This window comes from Macaca fascicularis, chromosome X (genome assembly GCF_037993035.2).
Source record: "Macaca fascicularis isolate 582-1 chromosome X, T2T-MFA8v1.1".
NCBI classification, from domain to species: Eukaryota; Metazoa; Chordata; class Mammalia; order Primates; family Cercopithecidae; genus Macaca; species Macaca fascicularis.
The window spans coordinates 77,846,032-77,873,280 of NC_088395.1; the positions used below are offsets into that span (position 1 = coordinate 77,846,032).

At 52.9% G+C, this 27,249-nt stretch overlaps 1 protein-coding gene and 1 long non-coding RNA gene across 9 annotated transcripts in view; one reads left to right on the forward strand and one right to left on the reverse strand.

Moving 5' to 3' along the window:
• NLGN3 (neuroligin 3) lies at nucleotides 1-26,862 on the forward strand. Of its 6 annotated transcripts, XM_045383692.2 has the most exons (9): nucleotides 1-122; nucleotides 2,239-2,552; nucleotides 2,691-3,348; nucleotides 3,987-4,046; nucleotides 8,631-8,690; nucleotides 10,371-10,520; nucleotides 19,634-19,819; nucleotides 22,834-23,623; nucleotides 24,930-26,862. In XM_045383692.2, the coding sequence occupies exons 3-9, from the start codon at nucleotides 2,892-2,894 to the stop codon at nucleotides 25,771-25,773; spliced, it is 2,547 nt and encodes an 848-aa protein (XP_045239627.1). In that variant the 5' UTR covers nucleotides 1-122; nucleotides 2,239-2,552; nucleotides 2,691-2,891; the 3' UTR covers nucleotides 25,774-26,862. The 6 variants fall into 6 exon arrangements, with proteins under 6 accessions (XP_045239627.1, XP_073886313.1, XP_045239626.1 ...); XM_074030212.1 differs by lacking the exon at nucleotides 3,987-4,046; XM_045383691.2 differs by lacking the exon at nucleotides 2,239-2,552.
• LOC123571107 (uncharacterized) overlaps nucleotides 4,255-27,249 on the reverse strand; it is a 50,172-nt gene continuing 27,177 nt past the window's right edge. For 2 of the 3 annotated variants that reach the window (XR_012430371.1, XR_006695275.3), the window contains one exon: nucleotides 17,616-19,992. This is a non-coding gene — a long non-coding RNA (uncharacterized lncRNA). Of the gene's footprint in view, nucleotides 6,449-17,615; nucleotides 19,993-27,249 lie in introns of those variants that run through there. The other variant, XR_010584095.2, reaches the window with a different exon arrangement.

Genomic DNA, 27,249 nt, shown 5'->3' on the forward strand with positions numbered 1-27,249 from the left:
GGGCACAGCAGCCAGGCTGCCGGAGAGCTGATCTCGGGGATTCGGGTGCGGAGCCCTTGGCCTGGAGGCGATATGGGTGGTCCGTGGCCCGGTTCAGTCGCTTGCAGCAGCCCGGGGAACAGGTGAGGCCGCCTGCCCCGGTCTCTCATCCTCTAGCTGCCCATACCTTGCCCCCATCCTAACCCCTCCCAATCCCAGGCTCCTCCACTCCCCAGCCAGTGGCCCCCATCCCTCTCAACCCCATGTTCTCCATCGGCACCCCTGACCCCCGATCCTCCCCTGCTTCTGTTCTCTCCTCTACCTCCTCCCTAAATCCCGCATCCCTATCATCCTCCCGCCCATGGTTCCTCTATTTCCACAGCCCATCCTGCATGCTCATCAAAATACCCCTATTGAGGGCCCCCAGCCCCATCCCGGGATTGCACATTGCCAGTCCCCCCTCCCCTGCAGTGCAGCTCCATCCCCCTTCCATCATAGCATCTCATAGCCAGGCTCCCTCCCCCACTCTCTGCAGCCCCCCCACCCAATGGAGGCCTTTATCCTATCCTCCCCCATTCCAGTGCAACTCCATCCCCCAATCCGTTCCAAGCCCTCATAGCCCCCAATACTGCAGTTCTCAATATTGGTCCATTCCTGCACAATGCCCCGCGCCCAACACCTCTGCAGCCCCAAAAGTACCCCCAGATGCCATTCTCATCCCCGGCATTGCTGCCTCCCCTTGTCTTCTCCCAAATTGCAAGTTGGGCAAGGATGGAGATCTTGGCCTTGGGGATTCACAGTGGGTCCTAGGGTACAGAGGGCGTTTGGGGGTCGGTCCGATTGTCTAGGTGTTCACGGGGGAGGGGCTGCAGGGAATTGACTCAAAGGAGAATTTGGCATTTGGCGCCGAAGGGTTACTGGAGAGGGGGTTATCCCGAAAGGGTTAATGGAATTTGTGGGGTGGGGGCAGCACCGAGGGGGTTAATGTGGGGGGGTTGCTGGCGGGGAAGCTGTGTGAATGAGCGGTCTGTGCCCTGGAGTTGCCATGGAGACGGTGAATGGGGGGATTGTGTGAACTCAGCTGCGGACTATCCCCCCCCATACACACACCCACCCACTCCCTCCTGCCCCACCTCCCTACTCCTACCCCTTCCTTCCCCTTCCCCTCCTCCCCCGACCCGGGTGCATTCTGGGCAGTGTCTGGGATCTTCCCCCTCAATACTTTGCTCCCCATTTCCTCATTTCCTCTGAGCCCCCACCCCTTAAGCCACTTTACCCGCCCTCCCTCCTCTTCCTTTTTCTTCTTTCTGTCTCTCTCTCTCTCTCTCTCTCACACACACACACACACACACACACACACACACACACACATTCTCATTCCCCTCTCGTGGTGGCTGATTGCCGGGCGTTCCCAATCTCCCTCCCCCACCCCTTCAACCAGTTCTTAAAGGAGCAGGCCTGCAATCTGGGAAGGCGGGAGAAATGGAGGAAAACTAAATGTGCATGTGGCGTGCATGTGGCGTGCATGTGGCGTGCGTGTGCATGTGTGTGCGTGTGTGTGCGGGAGCATGCGGGAGTATCTGTGTGTGCCTGTGTCTATGTGTTGACTGTGTAACTGTGTCAGAAGGCCTGTGTGTCTGAGTGTGTTGCTATTTCTGTTTCTGTCTCCACCTATGTGTCACCATTATGCTGCATGTGTCTGGATATTTACCTATGCGGGTATGTGTGATTATATTTCAGTAAGTCTCTGTGTGTGTCTCTGAATGTATCACTCTGTGAGGCTCTGGCTGTGTGAGGCGCTCTGTCTCAGAATGTGGGACTATATGAGGGGATCTCTGTGGGTTTGGAATGTATGTCTCTGTGAGTGAATATCGCAGTGTCTGTGATCCTGGCTTGGTCTCTCTCATTCCCTCTTTGAGTCTTTGTGAGTTTATTTCTATGAGTCTCTGAATATGTGTTCCCCACGCTCCGTTGTTTATTTTATAATACACCGGAAGAGCATCCACAATGCCTAGGGTGCTCGGCAGAACTCTTTCTACCTCACTTCTGGAATTCGGTGTGAATTAAGAGAGAGCCAACTGAAAGGACCAAGGCTTAAGGATTTGGGAGCAGTGAGGGCTGAGGAGAAATGTACAGAAGGGGCGCAGGAGGGTCCAGGGACTCCGGTGAATGGCTGTCCTGCCCTCTGCCCTGCCTGAGGGTGAGGGAGTCTCTCTGTGGGACTCTGCCGATTCGCTGCTTTCTGTTCTTGTGTCTTAGTGTCCCGGAGTGAGGTTGACAATCCCACCCTGTCCTGAAGTGGAGGTCCCTGTGTGGGCTTACCAGGTCCCAAGGGCTACACAGCTCCGTTCAAGCAGCATGCCCGGGGACCTGAGCTCCATCTTTGTTTCTCCCCACCCCCTGGCTGTCACACGCTACTCTGGCTCCAGCCGACCCTGATGAACCTCTTCGGCTGTGGGGTTGAAGTTGGGCACCGGGAACTTGCAGTGGCAACAACTGTCACTGTCAAACCCCTTGGATTTTCCAGCCATGGCCAGGCACATAGAATGGTTCTGATTGGCAGTGGATCATCTGTGAGTCCCTGGGCCCCTGGCCATGTGAAACCTCTCCTGCCTATAAGAGAATAGCCCAAGCCCAGCGGGGCCCCCAAAGACCAACTCTGTCGCCCTCCCAGACCATCTTGGATGACACATACTTCCCTCTTTCCACAGGCCTGTCTGGCCCTGAGGGAGTTCCCCTTTCTGAAGCTGTGGTGCTTGGACGACCCGCTCTCTACGTTGCTGGGCACCTGTAGGTGTCCCTCGAGAGCTCAGTTTTGAGGTTCAAGTCAGTGTGGCCATGAAGGGGCTGCCTATTGGGCTGATGCTGTGACCCTGGAGTCTGCCTCTCCTGCCAGTCCCCCTGCCCGGAACATGTGGCTGCGGCTTGGCCCGCCCTCGCTGTCCCTGAGCCCCAAGCCCACGGTTGGCAGGAGCCTGTGCCTCACCCTGTGGTTCCTCAGTTTGGCGCTGAGAGCCAGTACCCAGGCCCCAGCACCCACAGTCAACACTCACTTTGGGAAGCTAAGGGGTGCCCGGGTACCACTGCCCAGTGAGATCCTGGGGCCTGTGGACCAATACCTGGGGGTGCCCTACGCAGCTCCCCCGATCGGCGAGAAACGTTTCCTGCCCCCTGAACCACCCCCATCCTGGTCGGGCATCCGGAACGCCACACACTTTCCCCCAGTGTGCCCCCAGAACATCCACACAGCTGTGCCCGAAGTCATGCTGCCAGTCTGGTTCACTGCCAACTTGGATATCGTCGCTACTTACATCCAGGAGCCCAACGAAGACTGTCTCTACCTGAACGTCTATGTGCCGACGGAGGATGGTGAGTGCTGCGGCCAGGCACTGTGCCCTCCCTGCCTCCCGCCTGCCCTGTTGTGTTTGTGGCTTGCATGTGGTTGTGTGCCCTGCAGCATGCGTCTGTCTGTCTGTGAAAATGCTTCTAACCATCACTCTGCTTGGCCTCCCACCCCCCTCCCCGTTCTTCCCTCTCCCAGCATTGTCTGAGCTCCCATGTGTGAGTGACACTGTTGCCAGGAGGGGCCTGGCCCGGCCTGAGAGCTGTGATGGGTCTAGGTCCAGTGCTGGATGGGGGTCCCCTGGGGGAGTATGGGTCACGACTGGCAGCTGCCCGCGGGAGGATGCTGGCTCCACCAGGCCCCCCTGTTGCCATTCCACCTGCTTCGAAAGGTGGTAGGTGTGTGTGGCCAAGGACGCTGGGTGTGTGGGGGGCGGGGGGCAAGCCTGGTGGGCAATGCTTAGGTGCCGCCTCTTTCACTAGCTGATGCCTCCTCCCGCGGGGGTCACACTAAGGTAAGTGACAGAAACAAGGAGATGGTGGGACAGGCTCTCTGCCATGTGCCGCCTGCAGAGCAGCTCAGCTCTTGGGGCCTGGGGGGTGGGGGGTGCATGCCCCTGGGCAGAGGCCTCCTGTTATTTTTTAGTTTTTTATTCATTTTACAGTAAAGCGGATTTCCAAGGAATGCGCCCGAAAGCCCAACAAGAAAATTTGTAGGAAAGGAGGTAGGTAGCGAGCCGGCGGGGAGGGAGAGAGAGAGAGAGGGAGGGCTGCCTGCCCACCTGCCCTTGCCCCCAGGACCCAGCCTTCCTCTAAGTAGCCCAGGCTCAGGGGGCAGTGAGCAGGCATAAGCGCCACCTCATCCGAGGGCCCTGGCTGCCTTGCAGGGAGGATTTGGTGGCCTAAGGCAGCCTCAGAGCAGAAGCAGCAACCCTATTTCTTCCAATATTCCCAGCCCCAAATTCCACCCTAAAGTGTGTGCCAAAGGCAGAGCCAGTGGCTCTCTCGGTGACACCTCAGGAGAAACTCTAGGAAGCCAAGATGGAGCCAGAGGCTCCACCCTTTTCCTAGTGGGTGGAGCCAGAAGACCACCCCTTCTGTGTTCTTTCTCCTGGATTGAAAGTCTAGACTCAATTGTCCCACCCTGAAGCTTAGACCAAACACGTGTACACAGGTTTAATAACTCCTGCCATACACACCTCTGCCTCCCACCCCACCACCTCTGGCCAGAGTGTAGCTGATAGACCCAGGCTGCTCTGGTGGCAGAACTTGGGGGTCTCTGGGAACTATGGACTTTAAAGGAGGCACAAGATCCTGAATTTTAAATTTGCCCTCATGCTGAGAGGAGTTTCTCCCCCTGTATAATAATTCTTCCTGTTGGAATATCACTTTATGTTTTCTGTAAAGTGCCTTGGCATTTACCTTGTAGAATCCTCCCTACATCTCTGGAAGCATCTAAGGCAGGAATCAGTATCCCAATTTTACAGATGAGGAAACAGGCCCAGGGGAGTGACTTGTTGCTGCTCAAGGCCCCCGTCGCTGGTCTGTGGCAGAGCTGGGACCAAAACCTGGGTCTCTTGACCCTCAGGACATGGTTCTTTCCACTGTAGCACACGGAAGCAACTCCCATCTGCTCATTCCCATCTCCCCAACTCAAAAAAATGGTGAGATGTGGCTGGACTGGGGAGAATTGGAACAGTAACAGCCTAAGGAACAGGTGGAAAAATCACAGCTTGATCCCTACAACCCTCTGGCAAGCTGGGAGTTTGTTTTCCTTTGATGTCCTAGGGCAGGGTTTCTCAGAATGGGGTTGTCAGGATTCCTGGGATGGGGTGCTCCTTACTGAATAAGAATTTCTGGGGGCAGAGCCTGGGAATCTATATGTTGAACATGAGCCCTGAGTGCTTCTAATGCACACCTGAGCATGGAGTAAGACCCGCTGCTCTAGGGATAGTATTTCACCACAGCCCCATATCCCACCCAGGACCTCACACACTATAGGCAATTGATGTTTTTCGTGTAATTCAGAAGCATCATGGTGCTGCAGAAAGAGTACAGGTCTGGGAAGCACAAGGCCTGAGTCCCAGCTCTGCTGCCAACTCACAGCGAGACCTTAGCCAAGTCTTTTCCTTCAAGAACCTCTGTTTCCACATCTGAGGTTGGTAGGGGACAGTTCTGGCCTTAGCATTCCATTAGTCTATAAATGAATTCAGGAAGAAGGTCTCTTAAACCTGCAGGAGCGGCTGGGCACGGTGGCTCACGCCTGTAATCTCAGAACTTTGGGAGGCCGAGGCGGGCGGATCACGAGGTCAGGAGATCAAGACCATCCTGGCTAACACGGCGAAACCCCATCTCTACTAAAAATACAAAAAATTAGCTGGGCGTCGTGGCGGGTGCCTGTAGTCCCAGCTACTTGGGAGGTTGAGGCAGGAGAATGGTGTGAACCCGGGAGGCGGAGCTTGCAGTGAGCCAAGATCGTGCCACTGCACTCCAGCCTGGGCGACAAAGCAAAACTCCGTCTCAAAAAAAAAAAAAAGAAAAAGAAAAAGAAAAGAAAAGAAACCTGCAGGAGAGGAGATGGCATTCACATTAACCATTTCTTAGGAAGAATGATCTCCCAGTAAGAGCCTTGGGCTGTCCAGTCCAGCCCTGAGAGTGTGGCCAGAGAGCAGACTGGAAGCCCCGGCTCAAACATGCACATTTACCAATTGTGATTGTTGACTGTGGGCAAGGCCATGTGCTAGGTGTTGTTGGGATGTGGAGGGATGTAAGGTAGAGGAAAGATCTAGAAATGGCTAAAGGCCTAATCACTGCTCTGAAGAAGCTCTTAGCCTTGTATTAAAACTCAGCTGGTTTGGCCGGGCGCAGTGGCTTATGCCTATAATTCCAGCACTTTGGGAGGCCAAGGTGGGTGGATCACTTGAGTTCAGGAATTCGAGACCAGCCTGGCCAATCTGGTGAAACCCCATCCCTACTAAAAATACAGGTGCATGGTGGCACGCACCTGTAGTCCCAGCTCCTCAGGAGGCTGGGGCAGGAGAATCGCTTGAACCCGGGAGGTGGAGGTTGCAGTGAGCTGAGGTGGTGCCATTGCACTCCATCCTGGGCAACAAGGGTGAAACTCCATCTACAAAAAAAAAAAAAAAAACAACTCAGCTGGTTTCCCTAAGTCCCATGGGCCAATCAGGAAGTGGGTTCCAGACAGTGCAAGGGAAGGCATTTGGTCATTTCGCTGTTCAAATTAGTTCCCTACCCAGGACCTGGTGGCCATTTGGAAGAGTGACAAATCCCGCCTCTTGAGGGAGACCCATCCCCAGAGGTCGTTAGGGTTGTGGTGTGCAGAGGTCTGGGGGCTGGCCTGGCTGGGATCCCTCAGCGGCACAGGGTCTGGGAATGGTGGTCGGCAGTCAGGCTGGCCTGGGTAAGAGGCATGGCAGCTAGGAGCCGCTCAGCAAGTGCCAGGCTGAAGGAGCAGAGGCATCTGTGTGAAGGAGGCTGGGACAATGCAGCAACCCAGGGACACTCTCAGAGGGGTTCACACGGGATGTATCTTCTAAGTCAGGGATGATGGGAAATGAAGGGTTTCCTGGGGAAGACCTGCCCCATCTCCCAACACCCCACCCCATCAAGTTGGAAGGAATTCGTGTCGGGATAAGTGACTCCTTTCCGTTTGGTAGGCTGTCCACAGTGTGAGGGATGATACCCATGTCCCATTAGGTTTCTGAGGACAGCAGTGGCAGGTGTTGAGCTAATGTATTAAGACGGTAGGTGCCACCGGAAGTTCAGGGAGCCAGAGGCAATTTCTCCCCTAGAGCTGTGCTCTTGTCCTAGTTGAAAAGCCATTTTGTAGGATGAGGGCAGTTCCTGTTTTGATGAATGGCTGTAAGGAAATCTAGTCATCAGAGTCCAGACCGGCTGGGAAAGAGGGCTCTTTGCTCCTTCCAGGCTGAGGGTATCTGATGTCATAGATGCAAGAGAGCAAGCCCTGGGGTGGCAGCACAGCCCCCTCTGTTTCCACACACTGACCAGCATCCAGACAGCCGGTCCTCTCCCTCCTTGGCCATCACCAGGATGCGCTTCTAGCCTCCTTAGAACAGGAAGGAGAATTTGTGCCAGCTTAGCCCCAGATCCTAAATGTTTCCCTTCTCACCTCTAGTCTCTTCTTTTCTCTCTACCCTCCTTTCCCCTTCTCTCCCCTCCCCTCCATGCCCCACTGCTTTTCTCATCTAATTCTTCCCTCCCCTCCCCTTTCCCCCACCCCAGAAAGGTGGCATGATGCAGTGGAAAGATCATGGGCTTTGGAGTCAAGCAGACCTGGGTGTGAATCGCACCTCTAGCACTTCCTAGCTGTGTGATCTTGAGCAAGTCACTTTACCCCTCTGAACCTCAGTTTCCCCATCAGTGAAACAGGAATAAAGATAGGACCTATCTCATTGGGGTATAAGGATCAAACAATATGGCAGAAATAGAGTGTCTGGCACATGGTGAATATTCAGTACATGGTTGGAGCTGTGACCATTATTCCTATCTCTTTGTTTCTCTTCTATTTTTTTTTCTCTCTCTCACCATCCCTTTCTCCTCTTCCCCTTTCTTCTCTCCCTCTGTCCCTCTCTGGCTCTCTCTACATCTCAGAGCAATGCTTGCTGCTCTCGACACTGGTTCCTGTGGGCAGGAACCCCATTTGCCATTAACCAGAGCAGGGGCTCCAACAAGGAAGACCAGAGGGAAACTTCATCTCCCATTTTCTCCTGTGGGGATCAGGGTCAGCTGAGGCCCAGCTTGAACCTGCCCACTGGGCCCCAGGAGCTCAGGCCTGGGGTCCCTGTACACATCTCTGCCCTAAGTACCTCGTATCCACAACCTCCACACTTGCTGGCAATGTCGCCCCTCACCCTTGGTACCTGACCCTGCTCTCCAGCTCAACCTGCCTGTGTACACACGAGCAGCCCCTTCCACCCAGAATGAATCCTTCCCCTGAGTGGGTCTCTGGCTCTGTGCCCTGGCCCACTTGCTGCTACCTCCTTCCTCACTGGAAAGGTAGTTGGTTGAGATGGGCTGTTGGGGACAGGGAGGCGGGGCAGGGCGGCGCAGAGAGGCCAGCACAGCAGGGACCTGCAACACCATCATCCTGGTGAAGGTCTGGGCCTCAGCCCACCCATTCCCTCAGTTCTTGCCATCCCTCCTGCCTGTCCTGGGCCCAGGCCCGGAGCTGGCTTGCTGGGCCACACTGCAGTCATGCTGTTTTTGAATTCTCTCTCTGTTTTGTTCTCTGTTCTGTGCTGTTGTGTCTCCCCGTGTCTGGTCCCCAGGATCCGGCGCTAAGAAACAGGGCGAGGACTTAGCGGATAATGACGGGGATGAAGATGAAGGTATTTGGGGGCTGCAGGGCGCGGCGGCTGGTGCATGGCACAGAGCCCCTCCCCTTCTCGATGGGGAGAAGCCCCGTCTGTCTGTCTGTCTGTCCGTTGGTGTGTTTCTGTTCCTGTACAAGGCCGTTGGGCTGTTCATCTGTCTTTGGCCCCGTTGGCCACTGGGAGTTCCGGGGTGATGGACATGGCTGGCAGGAGCAGGGGACCACAAGCAGAGCCATGGGGAGGACATCCTCCTTGCCTGGGTCTCCCGCCCCTTTCCCATCTTCTGTGGTTCAGAGGCACCTGCCCCTACTGAGCAGCAGGGAGAGTGGAGAGAAAGCAGGACCACTGAGGGTGGGGAGAGGACAAAGGCAACGGAACGGCAAGGAGATTACCTGTGTTTCAGTGAAGAGACCCCTGTGTCTCACAGGGAGCCTGGCTTCTGGGAAAGGGACCCCGCAGGACGGCGAACTGGGGAGTGAGGCAGTGACAACCAAAGGGGCTGGAAAAGCAGCACCAGAACCTCCCCAGCCTTATCCTAGAAAAGAGAGAGATGGTCTCGGGGCCAGGGGCTGCAGTAGGTACAAGACAAGGCCAGAAAGAGTGGGCTAAAATGCCAGGCTAAGGCCAGGACACCACAGCCATCAATAAATGGCATGAGATCCTTGGGCAATGATCGGACCAGCCTTCCTCCTTGGAGAAACAAGTTCTGTTTGCTCTGCAGCAGAGAGCATCCCTTCCTCCTCCATGCCCTGGCCCCGCCCCTCTGTCCCGAAGGGGCCAGGCAGCTCAGGGGGGCCCAGTGGTGATGGGTAGGGCTGTGCTGGCATGGCAGAGAGTACTGGTCCAGTTCACAGACTGACAGGCTACAGGCAGAGGTGATCAGGCCTGGAGCCTTCTCTTGACTGCCCCAGCCCTGATGCCGTGCCACCTGGGCTTGGGAGCAGCTGCTTGATGGTCCCTTGTTGAATGGCCTCTGGGGAGGCTCCATCTTCATCTTGGTGCTGACTGGGAGCAGGCTCTGTCATTCTTAGTTCTGCCCCATCCCCAATGCTTCTGGTTAAGTCTGCCCGGGGAGAATGGGGAAATGGGCACATGGCTAAGAAACCATGTCAACAAGGTTCCCCCCACCCTATCTCTGCCATTCACTCCCCTTTCCCCACATCCTTCCTTGTTCTCTCCCTGTGCCACCCCTTATTCCCACACCTCTTGTCTCTGTCTGCACTGGGGGGCCAGCTGCTGCCAATGGCCGTTTTTCCATGTAACTGGTCTAGTCTTGGGGGTTTCAGGGCTCCCCAGCTCCTGCTCTCTAAAGCCATGTCAGGTCCCAGGACTCCTGGGTGCCCAGGGCAGCGACTCACCTGATGTGGCTAAAGGACCAGCCCTTCCTCTTTCTGCTGCCCCCCGCCCCCAGGGCCCAGCCATGGCCCACTGAGGCCTGGCTATATCACATGCCTGGCTGCCTTCAGCTGGGAGACACTTGAAACCAGAGCCTTCAAAAACATCACTGAAGTCCCACTGTCTCAGGCTGATGCTTGAGCTCCAGGTTGAGCAGCCTCATGAGTCCTGCCCTCAGGGATGGCGGTGGTGTCCTGGCACCTGGGATAGCTTTGCTGCCCGCACCCACCCCCCGGGCTGGCGGGGGTTGGGGAGGAAGGGCATCCCACCCAGCCTGTGTCTCACCCCTTCTCCTTGCAGACATCCGGGACAGTGGCGCTAAACCCGTCATGGTCTACATCCATGGAGGCTCTTACATGGAAGGGACAGGCAACATGATTGATGGCAGCGTCCTCGCCAGTTATGGCAATGTCATCGTCATCACCCTCAACTATCGGGTTGGAGTGCTAGGTATGGTTCCCTGTCTGGTGCCTAGAAGGAAGACTGGCTTCTTAAGGAGGGGAGGAAAGAATGCTGGAGAATTTAAAAACAGAGAGCCTTGCTTCTCTAGCTGGTGCTAATAACCACAGTCAAAATGGTGTTATCCTCTGGCCCCTACCCAAATGCTAGGGGCTTCCCCATATCCCCAGGCCCTTTCTTAGAAGGTTTAGATGCCACTGGAAATTCAATTCAAACTTCACACCTTCTCTCAGGTCCCAAGCCAGGTCTCTGCTTCCAGACTTTCACTTGGCTGGGTTTTGTAGGATGCTTCAATTTTCCACTGTCCCGTCTTCACCTCTACCCACCCGCCCCACATCCCTAAACACCCCACACATGTACAGATATTCCTTCCAGTCCACTCCATGGCCACACACCTATTTACCTTCACGTGTTTACACATCCACCCCGCCATGCAGCTGCAGGCAGACGGTGCTTTCTCACTCACCCCCACAAAGTACACACACCTAGCCCCACATTCACATCTCCAGGCCCCTCACACAGAAACACATTCTCCCAGCACTCCAGGTAACTCCACTCACATAGTCTCTCCAGAACACACACCCGCACACCCGCACACCCGCACACGCGCACACGTGCACACCCGCACACGCGCACACCCGCACACGCGCACACGTGCACACCCGCACACGCGCACACCCGCACACCCGCACACCCGCACACGCGCACACCCGCACACCCGAACACCCGCACACGCGCACACCCGCACACGCGCACACCCGCACACCCGCACCCGCGCACACCCGCACACGCGCACACCCGCACCCGCGCACACGCGCACACCCGCACACCCGCACACGCGCACACCCGCACACGTGCACACCCGCACACGCGCACACCCGCACACCCGCACACGCGCACACCCGCACACCCGCACACGCGCACACCCACACACCTGCACACCCGAACACCCACACGGTCTGTGTACTCCACATCTGCACCCCGCAGATGGCTCTCACCCTCTGCATGTGCACACACATGCTCATGTGCTTCTCCCCATGTCTCTGGAGCCACATCCACACCCATACCCACGACGCATACACACCCACACCCACACTTTACCCCCGTATTTACAGCCCACACAAAAACCTACACCCTGCACATCCACGTCCACACCCAAACTCCACACATATGCACCTTAAACGTATATAAATATTCCTTCCACCCACCCCGCACACATACCTGTACACGCCCGTATCGCCCTGCACACCCCACTTCTACATCCACTTTACACACCCACCTGCTACCACACACACCTGTCCCTATCTCCTCAGAAACACAAACCAACATTCCCCTTCCCTACACACATATACTCTTACCTGTTTGTCCACACTGTCCCACCCTACACATACACAGATACTACACACACACCATATCCACATCTACATACATCCCACATACTGCCCTTATGTCATTCCCCTACACATACACTCCCCCACACACACACATCGTGCATGCATGCATATACATGTGCACACTCTTCCATACACAGCCTGCATATGTACACCCAGCACACACCCACGCACTTCTCCCCTCACCCCACCCCACAAATACATACACATCCGTGTACATGGGGCTGCACCTGTATCCATACATGCACACACACCTCTACCCATGCCCAACCGCATCCCCCCAAGTCCCACACTTCCTTACCCCGTATATGCACACATACACACTCCTTGTACTCTCTCTATGCATGTCCCCTGCACACTCCCACCCATCGCACACATACTCCCATTCATACGCGCTCATTGCCCAAATGCCTCCTCATATGCACCCATACACCTCCCCACCCGCGCATTCTCTGCTGTGCACAAGCTTGTGTCAGTCATTTAGGCTGCCCCTGAACCCTGTACCTTCCTTGGTGACCACCCATGCCTATCTATGGTGAAGGTCTTGAGGTAAATGAGGTGCCTCAGAGAGGGTGACTAAGCACACAGGGCCCTGCTCATGCTTCCCCAAGCCCCGCATCCCTGTAGTGGCATGAAGAAGCCAACTTCTTCCTGGAGAAGAGTTTCAGCGAGAGTATAGGCTCTTGGTCAGGTCTGTAGGCATATGGGTGCTAAACCAGCAGTTAGGCATGGCTTATTCCATGGCTAGTTAGGGTACATGACCGTATTTTATTTCATTTCATTTCATTTTTATTTAATTTTTGAGACAGGGTCTCACTCTTGCCCAGGCCAGTTTTGAACTCCTGAGCTCAAGTGATCATCCTCCCACCTCAAGGGCCTTATTTGAATTTTTTTTTGAGACGGAGTCTCGCTCTGTCACCCAGGCTGGAGTGCTGTGGCCGGATCTCAGCTCACTGCAAGCTCCGCCTCCCGGGTTCACACCATTCTCCTGCCTCAGCCTCCAGAGTAGCTGGGACTACAGGCGCCCGCCACCTCGCCCGGCTAGTTTTTTGTATTTTTTAGTAGAGACGGGGTTTCACCGTGTTTGCCAGGATGGTTTTGATCTCCTGACCTCGTGATCCGCCCGTCTCGGCCTCCCAAAGTGCTGGGATTACAGGCTTGAGCCACTGCGCCCGGCCGGCCTTATTTTAATTTGCTTTTTCTCTTTTTTTTTTTTTTTTTGAGACAGAATCTTGCTCTGTTGCCCAGGCTGGAGTTCAATGGCACTATCTTGGCTCGCTGCAACTTCCACCTCCTGGGTTCGAGTGATTCTCCTACCTCAGCCTCCTGAGTACCTGGGATTACAGGCACCTACCACCATGCCTGGCTAATTTTTGTATTTTTAGTAGAGACAGGGTTTCACCATGTTGGTCAGGCTGGTCTCAAACTCCTGACCTTAGGTGATCTGCCCGCCTCAGCCTCCCAAAGTGCTGGGATTACCGGCATGAGCCACCACGCCTGGCTCTTAATTTTCTCTTGACTATATTGCTTTGTCAGTTCCAATCCCAGAGGCCCCGGGGCTGCATTTCACTTCTGGGTGCAGTTGTATGCGCAGAATGGCAATCTTCTCTTGGCTTACAATTAATACTATGTGAGATAGGAAGGTACCTTTTTGGGGTTCAAACTGCAGAAATGATATTCCTTGAAAAAAGCAAAGTCTGTGTCCCCTTCATTGGCACCTGGGACACTGAATATGGAGCATGCAGGCCATTCACGCTGGTCTCCCCAGGGTCTGGTAGGCTTGGGATGTTGGGATGTCATGGTTCTGTCCCTGCCCCTCTGTCTTTCTGCATTACCTCAGACACCATGGTGAGGCTCTTGTAAGCTGTTCTGTCCTGTTGAATCTCATGGTACCGTGAAGGTGGCTGGAAACCCGCACACTAGGGCTGCACACTTTCTTTTTTAATTAATTAATTAATTAATTAATTAATTTTTTTGAGACAGAGTCTCACTCTGTCACCCAGGCTGGAGTGCAGTGGTGCAATCATGGCTCACTGCAGTCTTGACCTCCCAGGCTCAAGTGATCCTCCCACCTCAGCCTCCTGAGCAATTTGGGATTATGGATTACAGGTGTGCACCAACACACCCAGCTAATTTTTGTATTTTTAGTAGAGACAAGGTCTCACTGTGTTGGCCAGGCTGGTCTGGAACTCCTGACCTCAAGTGATCCGCTTGCCTTGGCCTCCCAAAGTGCTGGGATTACAGGCGTGAGCCACCGCGCCCAGCTGGGCTCCATAGTTTCTAGAGAGGAATGAACGTGCAAATGTAATCACAAACAGATATACAGACACATGTACACGGTAGTTCAAAGCCAAAAGTAATTTTGCTACTTTCTTTCCTTAGAGTGACAGAAAACACTCAACTCAGCTGCTTAAAAAAATATAAACACAATGCTCCATTCTATAAGGTTTACTGGAAAATACAAAGAATATTAAAAATGTGCTTCAGAGCAGCTAGGGATGAAGAAAGAGAGCACGGAAAAGAGGGCGAGAGACAGGAGAAAGCAAAGAAGAGAAGAAAAGGAGAGGACGAGAGAGTCAGGGAGAGGAAGCAGAGAGGAGACAGAAGGAGAGACTTAGGATTTGGAGAGAGGCTCGGCATTTCACGTAGGATGTGAACTCTCCACAGTGTCAGTTGGGAACTGCGGGCCGCACAGAAGGCTGTCGCTGGTGAGCATTCCGTATGATATCCTGATTTGCTGATTACTTCAGAGTCCTTCAGCTGCTGTAATCCTTAAGCTTCTACACCAGAAGTTCTTAACCTTTTGGGGGGTCTTGGACCCTTTTGAGATTCTGATGAAAGCTCTGGACTCTCCCCTGGAACGATGCACACATGCACGCGCACACACACACAGACACACACATGCTTAAGAAAACAATTTTACAGGGCCGGGTGCGGTGGCTCATGCCTGTAATCCCAACACTTTGGAAGGATGAGGTGGGTGGATCACCTGAGGTCAGGAGTTCAAGACCAGGCTGGTCAACATGGTGAAACCCTGTCTCTACTAAAAATACAAAAATGAGCTGGGCGTGGTGGCGGGCGCCTGTAGTCCCAGCTACTCAAGAGGCTGAGGCAGGAGAATCGCTTGAACCTGTGAGGCGGAAGTTGCAATGAGCCAAGATCATGCCACTGCACTCCAGCCTGGGCAACAGAGTGAGACTCCATCTCAAAAGAAAAAGAAAGAAAGAAAGAAAAAACAATTTTACAGATCCCTCTTAAGTTCATCCATGAAAATCAGGTTAAGAACTCGCACTTGACAGCCCCCTGTCATTTGGATAACCAGAACAGCACATCTGGGGGGCAGGAACATTCTTCTTTGGGCTTAAGCAGTTGATGATCAAATATTACTGAAAACTCAGAAGGAGTCCTACACTGAGATTTGCTCAGAAGTTCCTCACCACTTCCTACATACCCTTCAGTTCCTGTTTTGGAACACAAATATAATCAATAAGCCCATATTGGATCCTGGGTACATATAAGATGTTTTTGTCTCTTGACACCAGATGTAGAACATGGGTTTGTCCCTGATGCTTGGGAATTTTCCTGTGTAGTGGAGCCTTTGTTGTTTTGTTGCCCAAAGCATCCCAGAACAGGTGGCTTGTTTTGGACCCCAGTCACAGGCATTCATTCACTCTCCTTCCCATCAGCTTTCCTGAGCACTGAACTCATCAGGCGGATCACTCTAAGGTGCTTTTCTTTTTTCTTCTCTTTTCTTTTTCTTTCTTTCTTTCTTTCTTTCTTTCTTTCTTTTTTTTTTTTTCTTTTTGAGACAGAGTCTCGCTCTGTCACTCAGGCTGGAGTACAATGGCGCGATCTTGGCTCACTGCAACCTCCGCCTCCCGGGTTAAAGCAATTCTCCTGCCTTAGCCTCCCAAGTAGCTGGGACTACAGGCACCTGCCACCACGCCCGGCTAATTTTTGTATTTTTAGTAGAGACGGGGTTTCACCATGTTGGCCAGGCTGGTGTCGAACTCCTGACCTCAGGTGATCTACCTGCCTCGGCCTCCCAAAGTGCTGGGATTATAGGCATGAGCCATCACACCCGGCCTCTAAGGTGCTTTTCTAGATATCTTGGGTGATTCATGCATGTTGAGAATGTCACAGGCTAATCCATGAATCCTCTCCAAGGCAGAGGGGTAGCTATTATTTGAGAAGGCCCCACTGGGCTTGAGGCCAACAAAGAAAGGGACTCCAGCAGGATATAGGATGTGGATATCCCTGAGGCTGAGCAAGCAGGAACTTGCCAAGTTTTTACTCCAGGTTCCAGAATTGAATCCTACGTGCTTGCTCAGGTACCCTCCAGGCAAACCGAAAACCCAGTAAACATCAAGTCTTGAGTGACACAAATATCTGGTTTTGTTGCAATCTGCCAGATTCCCCCATCTTCTGTTGACGAGCAGTTTACCATGAACTACAGTATAAACTTGGGCCCAGGGAGACTGGCTCCGATTTATTCTGACAGTTTATGGAGTTGGATATTTCAGCCTTCATTCTCACACGGTTTCTGTGGATGGCTGAGTTACTGGGAACTAGCAGTGAGTGACCTCTCCCAGAATGCCAGATTTTGTGTGCTTGCGGTTGGTCAGGTTTGCTGTCATCTTCCTGAGCCTGTTAGAGATAGTATTTCTTTTTCTTTCTCTCTCTTTTTTTTTTTTTAAGATGGAGATTCATTCTTGTTGCCCAGGCTGGAATGCAATGGCACGATCTCAGCTCACTGCAACCTCCGCCTCCCAGGTTCAAGCGATTCTCCTGCCTCAGCCTCCCTAGTAGCTGGGATTACAGGCATGTGCCACAGGCGTGCCTGGCTAATTTTGTATTTTTAGTAGAGACGGGGTTTCTCCATGTTGGTCAGGCTGGTCTCGAACTCCCGACCTCAGGTGATCCACCGGCCTCGGCCTCCCAAAGTGCTGGGATTACAGGCATGAGCCATCGCGCCTGGCCTGGAGATGGTATTTCAAGTAGGACTCTTCGTGGAGTAGGGATCATTGACATGGCATCATCCACATGCTTCAGGGCCCCTTATCCAGAGGCTCATAGGATCTGAGGGAGCAGAGAGTGATGGTCAAAGCCTCTATCCAATCACCTGAGGTCAGGAGTTCATGACCAACCTGGCCAACATGGCGAAACCCCATCTCTACTAAAAATACAAAAATTAGCCAGGTGTGGTGGCGTGCACCTGTAATCCCAGTTACTTGCGAGGCTGAGACAGGAGAATCACTTGAACCTGGGAGGCGGAGGTTGCAGTGAGCCAAGATCGTGCTATTGCACTCCAGCCTGGGCGACAAGAGTGAAACTCCTTCTAAAAAAATAAAAAATCCAAAAAAAAAAAAAAAAATCCTCCATCCAGCCCTTTCAGGCCTTTGTTCCTAACCCAGGAAATTGATACATGTTGGAGAAGTCTGCTCTATTACATCCAAATGCAGGCTTTGCCTGCTGATCAGGGCAGACATGTTTGACACATTTCAGTAAATGATGCCTTGGAAAAGGCTGAAGCCAAGACCACTATTGCCTAAATGAAAGAAAAGGAAAAGAGAATACAGGGGAAGGAGAGAGGAGGGAGGGTGGACTGAAAGAAGGACAGTGATTTCTGCCAGAGGGTCCCAAGGCTTGGGCAGCTGGGTTGGATCATGGTCAACAGAGTTGGGGTTTTGAGGGATTTTGTTTGTTTGTTTGCTTTTTTAGAGATGGAGTCTCATTCTGTCCCCCAAGCTGGAGCGCAGTGGGGTAATAACAGCTCACTGCAGCCTTGACACCTAGGCTCAAATCATCCTCCAGCCCCAGCCTCCTGAGTGGCTGGGACCACAGGCATGCACCACCACAACTGGCTAATTTATTTTGTTTTAAAAATAAAAGGAGACAGGGTCTTGCTACATTGGTCAGGTTGATCTCAAACTTCTGACCTCAAGTGATCCTCCCACCTCAGCCTCCTAAAGTGCTGGGATTACAGGCGTGAGCCACCGTGCCCGGCCAAGGTTTTAAGACTCAAAGGAGCAGTTTCAATTTCTGAATGGGCCACGCAAAGGAAAAGCTGGTTTCCTTGTCTGGAAGAGCAAGGGTTCCTTTGTTCATCCTCATGCAGGCTTTCTCTAATTCATTCTCATTTCCTCCTCTGCAACCTGGGGCTAAAGGGGACTTGTGACTAGGGCCCGGGAGAAAGAACTAAGTACTTTACATACTTAATTGTACCAGAGGTAAATTAATAACACACTTGAAGAGGATGAGATGAGCTCTTTTGCAGAAGCTAGGTACAGAAGGACTTGAGAAAGACAGTGGTGAGGTCTTGTGACTGCTTGAGTCTATTTGAATTCAGCCTCTGCCTATGGACTGCAAGGACCACCAGAGAACTCCCCATGAGCTCTGGGAGCCTTCTCCAACATGGCCTCTCACAAAGTTGATTCCAGGTGCTGTGAATGAGCTTTTAACCGGGGAGTAAAAATACTGATCCAAGTGTGGGTTTCCAATGTGTAGGAGCTCCACAATTACCCACCTCCAAAGACTTCTTCCAAAAGCCTATGGCAGGAGAAGACAGAGCCTTCCAACGGACCCAAGGATTCAGGGAAGAGAGATGAAATAAGGCCGCAGGATCAGTCTAAAATGGAAGCAGAGTAGGGGGGAATATAGGACATCTCTGTGGGATAGCCAGCAGGTGGGCAGGAAGGTAGTCTCCATGGCAACAAGTCTCCACAGCAGCAAATCCCAGCAGGTGGGTGGGAAGGTAGTCTCCATGGTGACATGTCTCCTCAGCAGCAAATTCCAGTGGGGGGGCGGGAAGACCTGTTTCTGTGGTAACGCACTGCGCTACTTCCCTATTTCTCCACCAGATGAAAAAGATGGTCTGATCCAGTGGTTTCTCAACTTTAGCAGGTGTCAGCATCACCTGGAGAGCTTGTTAACACAGATTGCTGGGCCTCACCCCCAGAGTTTCTGATTCGTTAGGCCTCCAAGGCAGGGAAATGAGGACCTGCCCTGAAAATGAGGGGAAGGGGGCCATCGAGGCCCCAGAAAGAAGTGGAGAGGGACTGATTTGAACAGGAAGGGCAAGGAGAGTTTAGGGATTGTTGCCTCTTGGGATCATCTACACTTCCTTTGGAGAGAGAAGAACGGGGAAAGAGGAGTAACTATAGAGCTACAATGTGCTGAGCATGTTCTAGATGATTATATTCGTTTTATCCTTGTTACAACCCTGTGAGGTATTTGTATCCCCATTTTACAGAAGAGGACACTATGGCTCAGAGATTTTAAACTAAGTGCCCAAGGCTACATGGCTGAGATGTGATAGAGCCAGGATTCAAATCAAGGACTGTCTGACTCCAAGGTTTCCATTCTATCTGGCCAGATGTTAGGGTAAGGTCCTCAATAGTAGCTCAGAATGCTGAGTTCTAGACATTTGCAGTTTCTGCAGTTTGTCTCCTACCTGGAGGCATCCACTTCAAATGGTCTGCAGACCCCTCCTTCCAAGCTGGATAACAGGTGGGAGGCAGGGAGCCGACCCCTCCTCTGTTGACGATGCTGGACATTGCAGAAAGGAGCACTGGTTTAAGTTAGCTAGGTGGGAAGAACTACGCTGCGTGCTCATTCTCTATCCCCACCTCCCCTGTTGACCCTGCCTGCCGTCATCACCCAAATCCTCCATCCCTCTGCCTTCATTGTCCTCATGCCCTTTGTCGAATCCAGGTTTCCTGAGTACTGGAGATCAGGCTGCCAAGGGCAACTATGGGCTCCTTGACCAGATCCAGGCCCTCCGCTGGGTGAGCGAGAATATTGCCTTCTTCGGGGGAGACCCCCGCCGGATCACCGTCTTTGGCTCGGGCATTGGTGCATCCTGCGTCAGCCTCCTCACGTTGTCACATCACTCAGAGGGTGAGTAACTCCTGGGGCAAAACATGAACTAGCCAAGTGCTGGCTGCCCAGCGTGCTCCATCCATGTCCCAGGGCATCCAAGGGAATCAGCCAGCTCTCTTCTACCAGCTTGGTATCCCTTTGGCAAGAAGTGGAAGAGAAATGTTCCTCTGGGAGAAGTACTTCTCCCAAAGCTGGAGAGGGAAGGAAGAGAATCCCATTTATGTCCCGGGAAAGCAAGATTCTCCTTCTGATGTGGGAGTCTTATCTGGGGGAGTGGGAATAGAACAACTGTCCCCTCAGAGGACAATAGTTTGACAGGGGTTGGGGGAGATCTTTCAGTATGGGAAGGACATGTTACTTCTCAGTAGAGATATAGGGTGGAAATTGGTTTCTAGGTCTAAGAAACACCCATTCTCTGCCTTTCTCTCTGAAGAACAAGTCTGTACAAGAGGGGAAACGTCCTAGAGGGGAAAGTGGATCTGAAATGAGAGTCCCTAACCCGTGAGGTGGGCTCCTTCCATAGGACGATGGTCTATTATCGGACTCCAGACCTCTTCCTGGACTGTGCAAGCTGCCGGGGAGATTTTCATTTTTGGTCTCTCTCCTTGTGGTGGGTCCCTTTGCCAGTGACACTTCCAAGAGAGCAGAATAGGTCCTTTTTGCTCGGCAGGAAATGTTTTCTCCACCTCTGGACTACAGGGAACATTCTATCTCTAAGAGGCAAAGCTGAGCTTCTCAAGAAGGAAAGATCTTCCTGAAATAGGTGCCCTTTTTTTTTTTTTTTTTTTTTTTTTTTTTTTTTTTTTGAGACGGAGTCTCGCTCTGTCGCCCAGGCTGGAGTGCAGTGGCACGATCTCGGCTCGCTGCAAGCTCCGCTTCTCGGGTTCACGCCATTCTCCTGCCTCAGCCTCCTGAGCAGCTGGGACTACAGGCACCCGCCACCGCGCCCGGCTAATTTTTTGTATTTTTAATAGAGACGGGGTTTCACTGTGGTCTCGATCTCCTGACCTTGTGATCCGCCCGCCTCGGCCTCCCAAAGTGCTGGGATTACAGGCGTGAGCCACCGCGCCCGGCGTAGGTGCCCTTTTCTGAAGTAAGGAAATCTGTGAGCGAGGATGCTTTCTTTCTTTTTTAATTGAACACTAACCCCCTGAGTTAGGGACATTCTCACAGGAAGACCTTCTGTCTCTCGGAAGAAGTTATCTCTCTGAGAGAGAAGAACCACCTTCTTTGACCTAGAAATTCTGTCTTTGCCCCTCCAGGGACTACCCTGGTGAGGGAGGACTCAGGTGGGATCTGCATCTCTAAAGAGAGAGACTGTGTTCCTAGGTGACCATAGTGGGAACAGGAATCTCCCCTTTTTCCCCAAAGGAGGGTGAAATGACAGGCTGCAAGGGTGCCTTGGCCTGAAGAAACGTTCTGTGCCTCCTCCGACTGGGGACTCCTCCCCCTGGAGTGGTGCTATGCTTTGTCTCATAGGGGGCCTGTGTCTCTGGAGGTTTGACTTTTTTTTTTTTTTTTTTGAGACAAGATCTCGCTTTGTCCCCCAGGCTCTGTCTCCCAGTGCAGTGGTGCGATCACAGCTCACTGCAACCTCCGCCTCCCAGGCTCAAGTAATCCTCTTGCCTCAGCCTCCAGAGTAGCTGGGGACTACAGGTGCATGCCACCATGCCCGGCTAATTTTGGGGAGAATTTTTTTTTGTAGAGACAGGTTTTTGCCATGTTGCCCAGGCTGGTCTCGAACTCCTGAGCTCAAGCGATCCGCCTACCTCGGCCTCCCAAAGTGCTGAGATTACAGGCGTGAGCCACTGTGCCTGGCCAAGGTTTGACTTCTTTAAAGACCTGTTCTCTCTGTTTTTCTGTAATTGATGCATGGAGAATAATTTTTGGGAAAATGAGGCTGTCTTTTAAGTAGTAATCTATCATTTCTTTCCCTCTCTTTCCACTCATGCAAACTGGCTTTCTCTTAAAGGAATGGAATTGTGTGCCTAAGGGACAAATTCTCCCTTGGGAATGTTGGGGCCAGGGAGGGAATGATATCCTTTTTTTTTTTTTTTTTTTTTTTTTCCTAGAGGGGGAAAATTATCTTCTTTTTGAGTTTGGGGGACTGGTTCCCTCTCTGCTGGGGGAAAATCTGAATTTGAAGTATCAGTAGCTTCAGATAAAAGGAAAGCCTCTGCCAGGTGCGGTGGCTCATGCCTGTAACCCCAGCACTTTGGGAGGCCAAGACAGGCGGATCACCTGAAGTCGGGAGTTCAAGACCAGCCTGACCGACATGGTGAAACCCTGTCTCTACTAAAAGTACAAAATTAGCCTGGCGTGGTGGCGCATGCCTGTAGTCCCAGCTACTCGGGAGGCTGAGGCAAGAGAAATGCTTGAACCTTGGAGGCAGAGGTTGCGCTGAGCCAAGACCCCGCCATTGCACTCCAGCCTGGTCAACAAGAGTGAAACTCCATCTCTAAAAAAAAAAAAAAAAAAAAAAAAAAAAAAAAAGCAAAGTCTCAGTGGAGACCACAGATGGGGAGCACAGGTTCCCTGGAGACTTTCAGACCCCAAGGCCTTTGCCCTTGGGCTCCTTCCCCAAACCCTCAGAATGTGGGGCTCTTGCCTGCCTGCATTTCTCATCTCTCATGAAAAAGACTCCTTTGTGGTGCAAGTGCCAGCTCCCTGGTGGTGCGCTGGCACAGAGCTGGGCCCAGCTGGGCAGGAAGCAAGAGGGGAAGACAAGGAGAGATAAAGAGAGGCGGCATAAGGGGGCTGACGTCTGGGATTCAAGGGGTTAATTCTTCCTGACATTGCCTTAACCCCTAAGTTACCAGTCATTGCACCAGGACAGGGAAGGGATGGAGGAAGCTGTCAAGGAAGGGGTTCAGCAACCCCTCCTTTGGCCCTACATCATCCCCTGCCAAAAGAGTTGTTCCCCCTTCCTAGCCCATTTAAACCATGGGGCAGCCTCAGTGACAAAGGAATGAGGGGATTTATGGCTATGTATGACACGACAGATCTGACCTAGTGCTACCTGTCTTCTGTAGGACTTTTCCAGAGAGCCATCATCCAGAGTGGCTCTGCTCTGTCCAGCTGGGCTGTGAACTACCAACCAGTGAAGTACACCAGCCTGCTGGCAGACAAAGTGGGCTGTAATGTGCTGGACACCGTGGATATGGTGGACTGTCTTCGGCAAAAGAGTGCCAAGGAGCTGGTAGAGCAGGACATCCAGCCAGCCCGCTATCACGTGGCCTTTGGCCCTGTGATTGATGGTGATGTCATTCCCGATGACCCTGAGATCCTCATGGAGCAGGGCGAGTTCCTCAACTATGATATCATGCTAGGTGTCAATCAGGGCGAGGGTCTCAAGTTTGTGGAAGGGGTGGTGGACCCTGAGGATGGTGTCTCTGGCACTGACTTTGACTATTCTGTCTCCAATTTTGTGGACAATCTGTATGGCTATCCTGAGGGTAAGGACACCCTGCGAGAGACCATCAAGTTTATGTATACAGACTGGGCAGACCGTGACAACCCTGAGACCCGCCGTAAAACACTGGTGGCACTCTTCACTGACCACCAGTGGGTAGAGCCCTCAGTGGTGACAGCCGATCTGCACGCCCGCTACGGCTCACCTACCTACTTCTACGCCTTCTATCATCACTGCCAGAGCCTCATGAAGCCTGCTTGGTCAGATGCAGCTCATGGGGATGAAGTACCCTATGTTTTTGGGGTTCCTATGGTAGGCCCCACTGACCTTTTCCCCTGCAACTTCTCCAAGAATGATGTTATGCTCAGTGCTGTCGTCATGACCTATTGGACCAACTTTGCCAAGACTGGGTAAGGAGAAAATAGGGTTTTTTTCTTCTTTGAGACCCCAGCATGCCCTCCCCTCCGCTCCTCTAGCTAAATCTCTTCCATCATATCCCTTCCTAAGATGTTCCCAAAATCTTGCTTGGTACCCCTTCACTCATCTTCCTACCTCCCTTTCCTGAGTCTTTCATGCCATTTTTCCTTCCTTCAGAAATGTCGTTGAGGCTCAGAACTCAGTTAGCATCGGGACTAGGAAGGAATGAGAGTTACTGGAAGAACTGTGAGATTGAGCCAGGCCCAGTGGCTCACGGCTGTAATCCCAGCACTTTGGGAGGCCAAGGCAGGCAGATCACTTGAGCCCAGGAGTTCAAGACCAGCCACGGCAACATAGAAAGACTCTGTCTCTAAAAGGAAAAGCATTAGCCGGGCATGGTAGTGTGCACCTGTAGTCCCAGGTACTTGGGAGGCTGAGGTGGCAGGATCGCTTGAGCCCCGGAGGTTGAGGCTACACTGAGCTGTGATCATGCCACTGTACTCTAGCCTGGGTGACAGAGCGAGACCTAATCTCAAACACACACACACACACACAAACACACAAACTACGGGATTCAAGGTTTGCTGGTCAGAGGTCATGCGAAATAGGAATGCAGTACTTCAGAAAGAGCCTTCAGGGCCAGGCGCGGAGGCTCACACCTATAATCCCAGAAGTTTGGGAGGCTGAGGCAGGCGGATTGCCTGAGCTCAGGAGTTCGAGACTAGCCTGGCCAACATGGCGAAACCCTGTCTCTACTATAATACAAAAAATTTCCCAGGCGTGGTGGCAGGCGCCTGTAGTCCTGGCTACTTAGGCAAGAGCATTGCTTGAACCCAGGAGGCAGAGGTTGCAGTGAGCCAAGGTTGCACCACTGCACTCCAGCCTGGGTGACTCTGTCTCAAAAAAAAAAAAAAAAAAAAGAAAAGAAAACAAAAGAAAAGAAAGAAAGAGACTTCAGGTTCAGCAATTTCTGCTTGCTTAATGAAAGAAAGAAAGAGCCTTTATTAGGGGGCTCCTGGCAAAACTGGGCAGCTGAAAAGATTGATAAATGCTCAGTAGCATGTGCAAAGAAAAAGCATCTATAGCCTTAACATTAAAGGATGAGTGCCGGGAAGGAGGAGATAGGAGTTCAGGCTCTGGGGAAGAAGCAGGTGTGGGCAGAGCAGGGGGACCCTGAAAAAGATGGAAACGGTAGGAAGTTCTGAACTGGGAAAGAGGTTTGGCTGTCACAGGAAAAATGCTGGGCCTTGTCCTCAACCAGATAGAGTGGTGACCCCAGATTTCCATGTGGTATTTCAGGGATCCCAACAAGCCGGTCCCCCAGGACACCAAGTTCATTCACACCAAGGCCAACCGCTTTGAGGAAGTGGCCTGGTCCAAATACAATCCCCGAGACCAGCTCTACCTTCACATCGGGCTGAAACCAAGGGTCCGAGATCATTACCGGGCCACTAAAGTGGCCTTTTGGAAACATCTGGTGCCCCACCTATACAACCTGCATGACATGTTCCACTACACGTCCACCACCACCAAAGTGCCGCCTCCGGATACCACCCACAGCTCCCACATCACCCGCAGGCCCAATGGCAAGACCTGGAGCACCAAGCGGCCAGCCATCTCACCTGCCTACAGCAACGAGAATGCCCAGGGGTCCTGGAACGGGGACCAGGATGCAGGGCCACTCCTGGTGGAGAACCCTCGTGACTACTCCACTGAATTAAGTGTCACCATCGCCGTGGGGGCCTCCCTCCTGTTCCTTAACGTTCTGGCCTTCGCTGCCCTCTACTACCGTAAGGACAAACGGCGCCAGGAACCCCTGCGGCAGCCTAGCCCTCAGCGGGGAGCCGGGGCCCCGGAATTGGGAGCTGCTCCAGAGGAGGAGCTGGCAGCGTTACAACTGGGCCCCACCCACCACGAGTGTGAGGCCGGTCCCCCCCATGACACGCTGCGCCTCACTGCGTTGCCCGACTACACCCTGACCCTGCGGCGCTCCCCAGATGACATCCCACTCATGACCCCCAACACCATCACTATGATCCCCAACTCCCTGGTAGGGCTGCAGACATTGCACCCCTATAACACCTTTGCTGCAGGGTTCAACAGTACCGGGCTACCCCACTCACACTCCACTACCCGGGTATAGCTCCAGCTCAGAGCACAGCCAATGTCCCGGCTCCCTCCCTCCCAGATCCAGGAACACACGCACACACACACACACACACACACATGCAGACACACACGCACACACATATATGTATACGCACGCACCCACACCCTACAGCAGACCCACCCGCACAAACATAGACAGATGTGGACATGCACCCGCATGTACAAAAACACAAATACGGAAGTAAACCTGAACAAACCCTTTAAATGGGGACGCAGATGAGTCCTTGGGAAACCGAGGACCCATGAAACAGCAGCTGAAGCCAGCTCCCTGAGCCTGACCACAGACACTCCTGGGGGGCCTGAAAGCAACAGCCGGACACCCCCTTGGTGCTCGCCTTCGGCCTCTCTTGGAACTGCACCACCGACCAACTCCAGACTTGGGAGCTCTTCCTCCCCAGGACTTGGTCTTTTTTCTGGGTCTTGTTTTGTTGATTTTTCTTTTTTAATTTTGGAACAAATGCTTTTCCAACCCGTGAGTGCTAAGAGGCTCTGGAAGGGAGGGCTCCAGGCCCGAAGGTCTCTCTGGCTCTAGGACCCCCCAGTGCTCACACAATCAGACCAAGGAACAGGACCCCCAGGAAGGAAACAGATTCAAGCAAGACCATGGGGTGGAAGGAGAAAGGGGCTAGCACTGGATGGGGCTGGAGGGCCGTCGGGGAGAGATCTCCAACGCTCTCTGTGTCCGTGTGGAGGGCTGCAGAGCCTGCAGGGTGACCTGCTTCCCCAGAAGCCAACAGCGTTGGCCTGGCCAGACCAGGGGACCTTAGATTTGGGGAACAAGGTACTACGGAAGCCACGTCACTATTGGGCCCCCGGGTCTGATCTGGGTTTTGCCTCTGCCCTTGGGGAAATGCTATCAGAAATTCACCCCATTTTCTTTACAGTCTCTTTTGTGTCTGTCATTTCTCTTTCAAAAAGGCGGTGTTTTTGTTGTTGTTGGCTTTTTTTTTTTTTAAAGAAAAGTTCTTAAAACACTAACGGAAACCCATGGAGTTTGTCCTTTGTAAAAATTTTAAACACAGTGTCTTGATATAAAAATAAAAAATCCAGTTAGCACTCCCAACCTGCCTCCCTTGCACAGGCCTTGCCCCAACAGACCTCTGAACAGGGTGCCCCTGTGGGCTGGGAATCAGGCAGTCTCCCCCTGCCTCCTGTATCTCTAAGCTGATACGAGTCTGGGCTGCACTGTGCGGGGTTGGGCGGGGGGTTGGCGGCCCCTGCGTGAAGGCCTCTCCAATCTTAATCAGGTTGCTCTTCCCATCCCCCTGCCCCCAGCGCGCTGGGTTCCTGCAGCTGAAGCCTCATCTCAGCACTTCAGGCCTCCTAATGAAATGGCAAAAATACTTCCTTCCTCCTCTGCTATGGCTGCGGCCTCCTCCTCCTCTTCCTTCTCCTCCTCCTCCTCTGCTGCAACCACCCTGCCCTCACCTTGGACTGGGGGCTGGGAGGA

What these genes read in the sequence shown, in the direction of transcription:
- NLGN3 (XM_045383692.2), top strand. Translation starts at nt 2,892, where the DNA reads ATGTGGCTGCGGCTTGGCCCGCCCTCGCTGTCCCTGAGCCCCAAGCCC. An exon ending in CTATGTGCCGACGGAGGATG is followed by an intron (nt 3,349 to 3,986) that starts GTGAGTGCTGCG and finishes TTCATTTTACAG; the next exon opens with TAAAGCGGATTTCCAAGGAA. An exon ending in CTATCGGGTTGGAGTGCTAG is followed by an intron (nt 10,521 to 19,633) that starts GTATGGTTCCCT and finishes TGTCGAATCCAG; the next exon opens with GTTTCCTGAGTACTGGAGAT.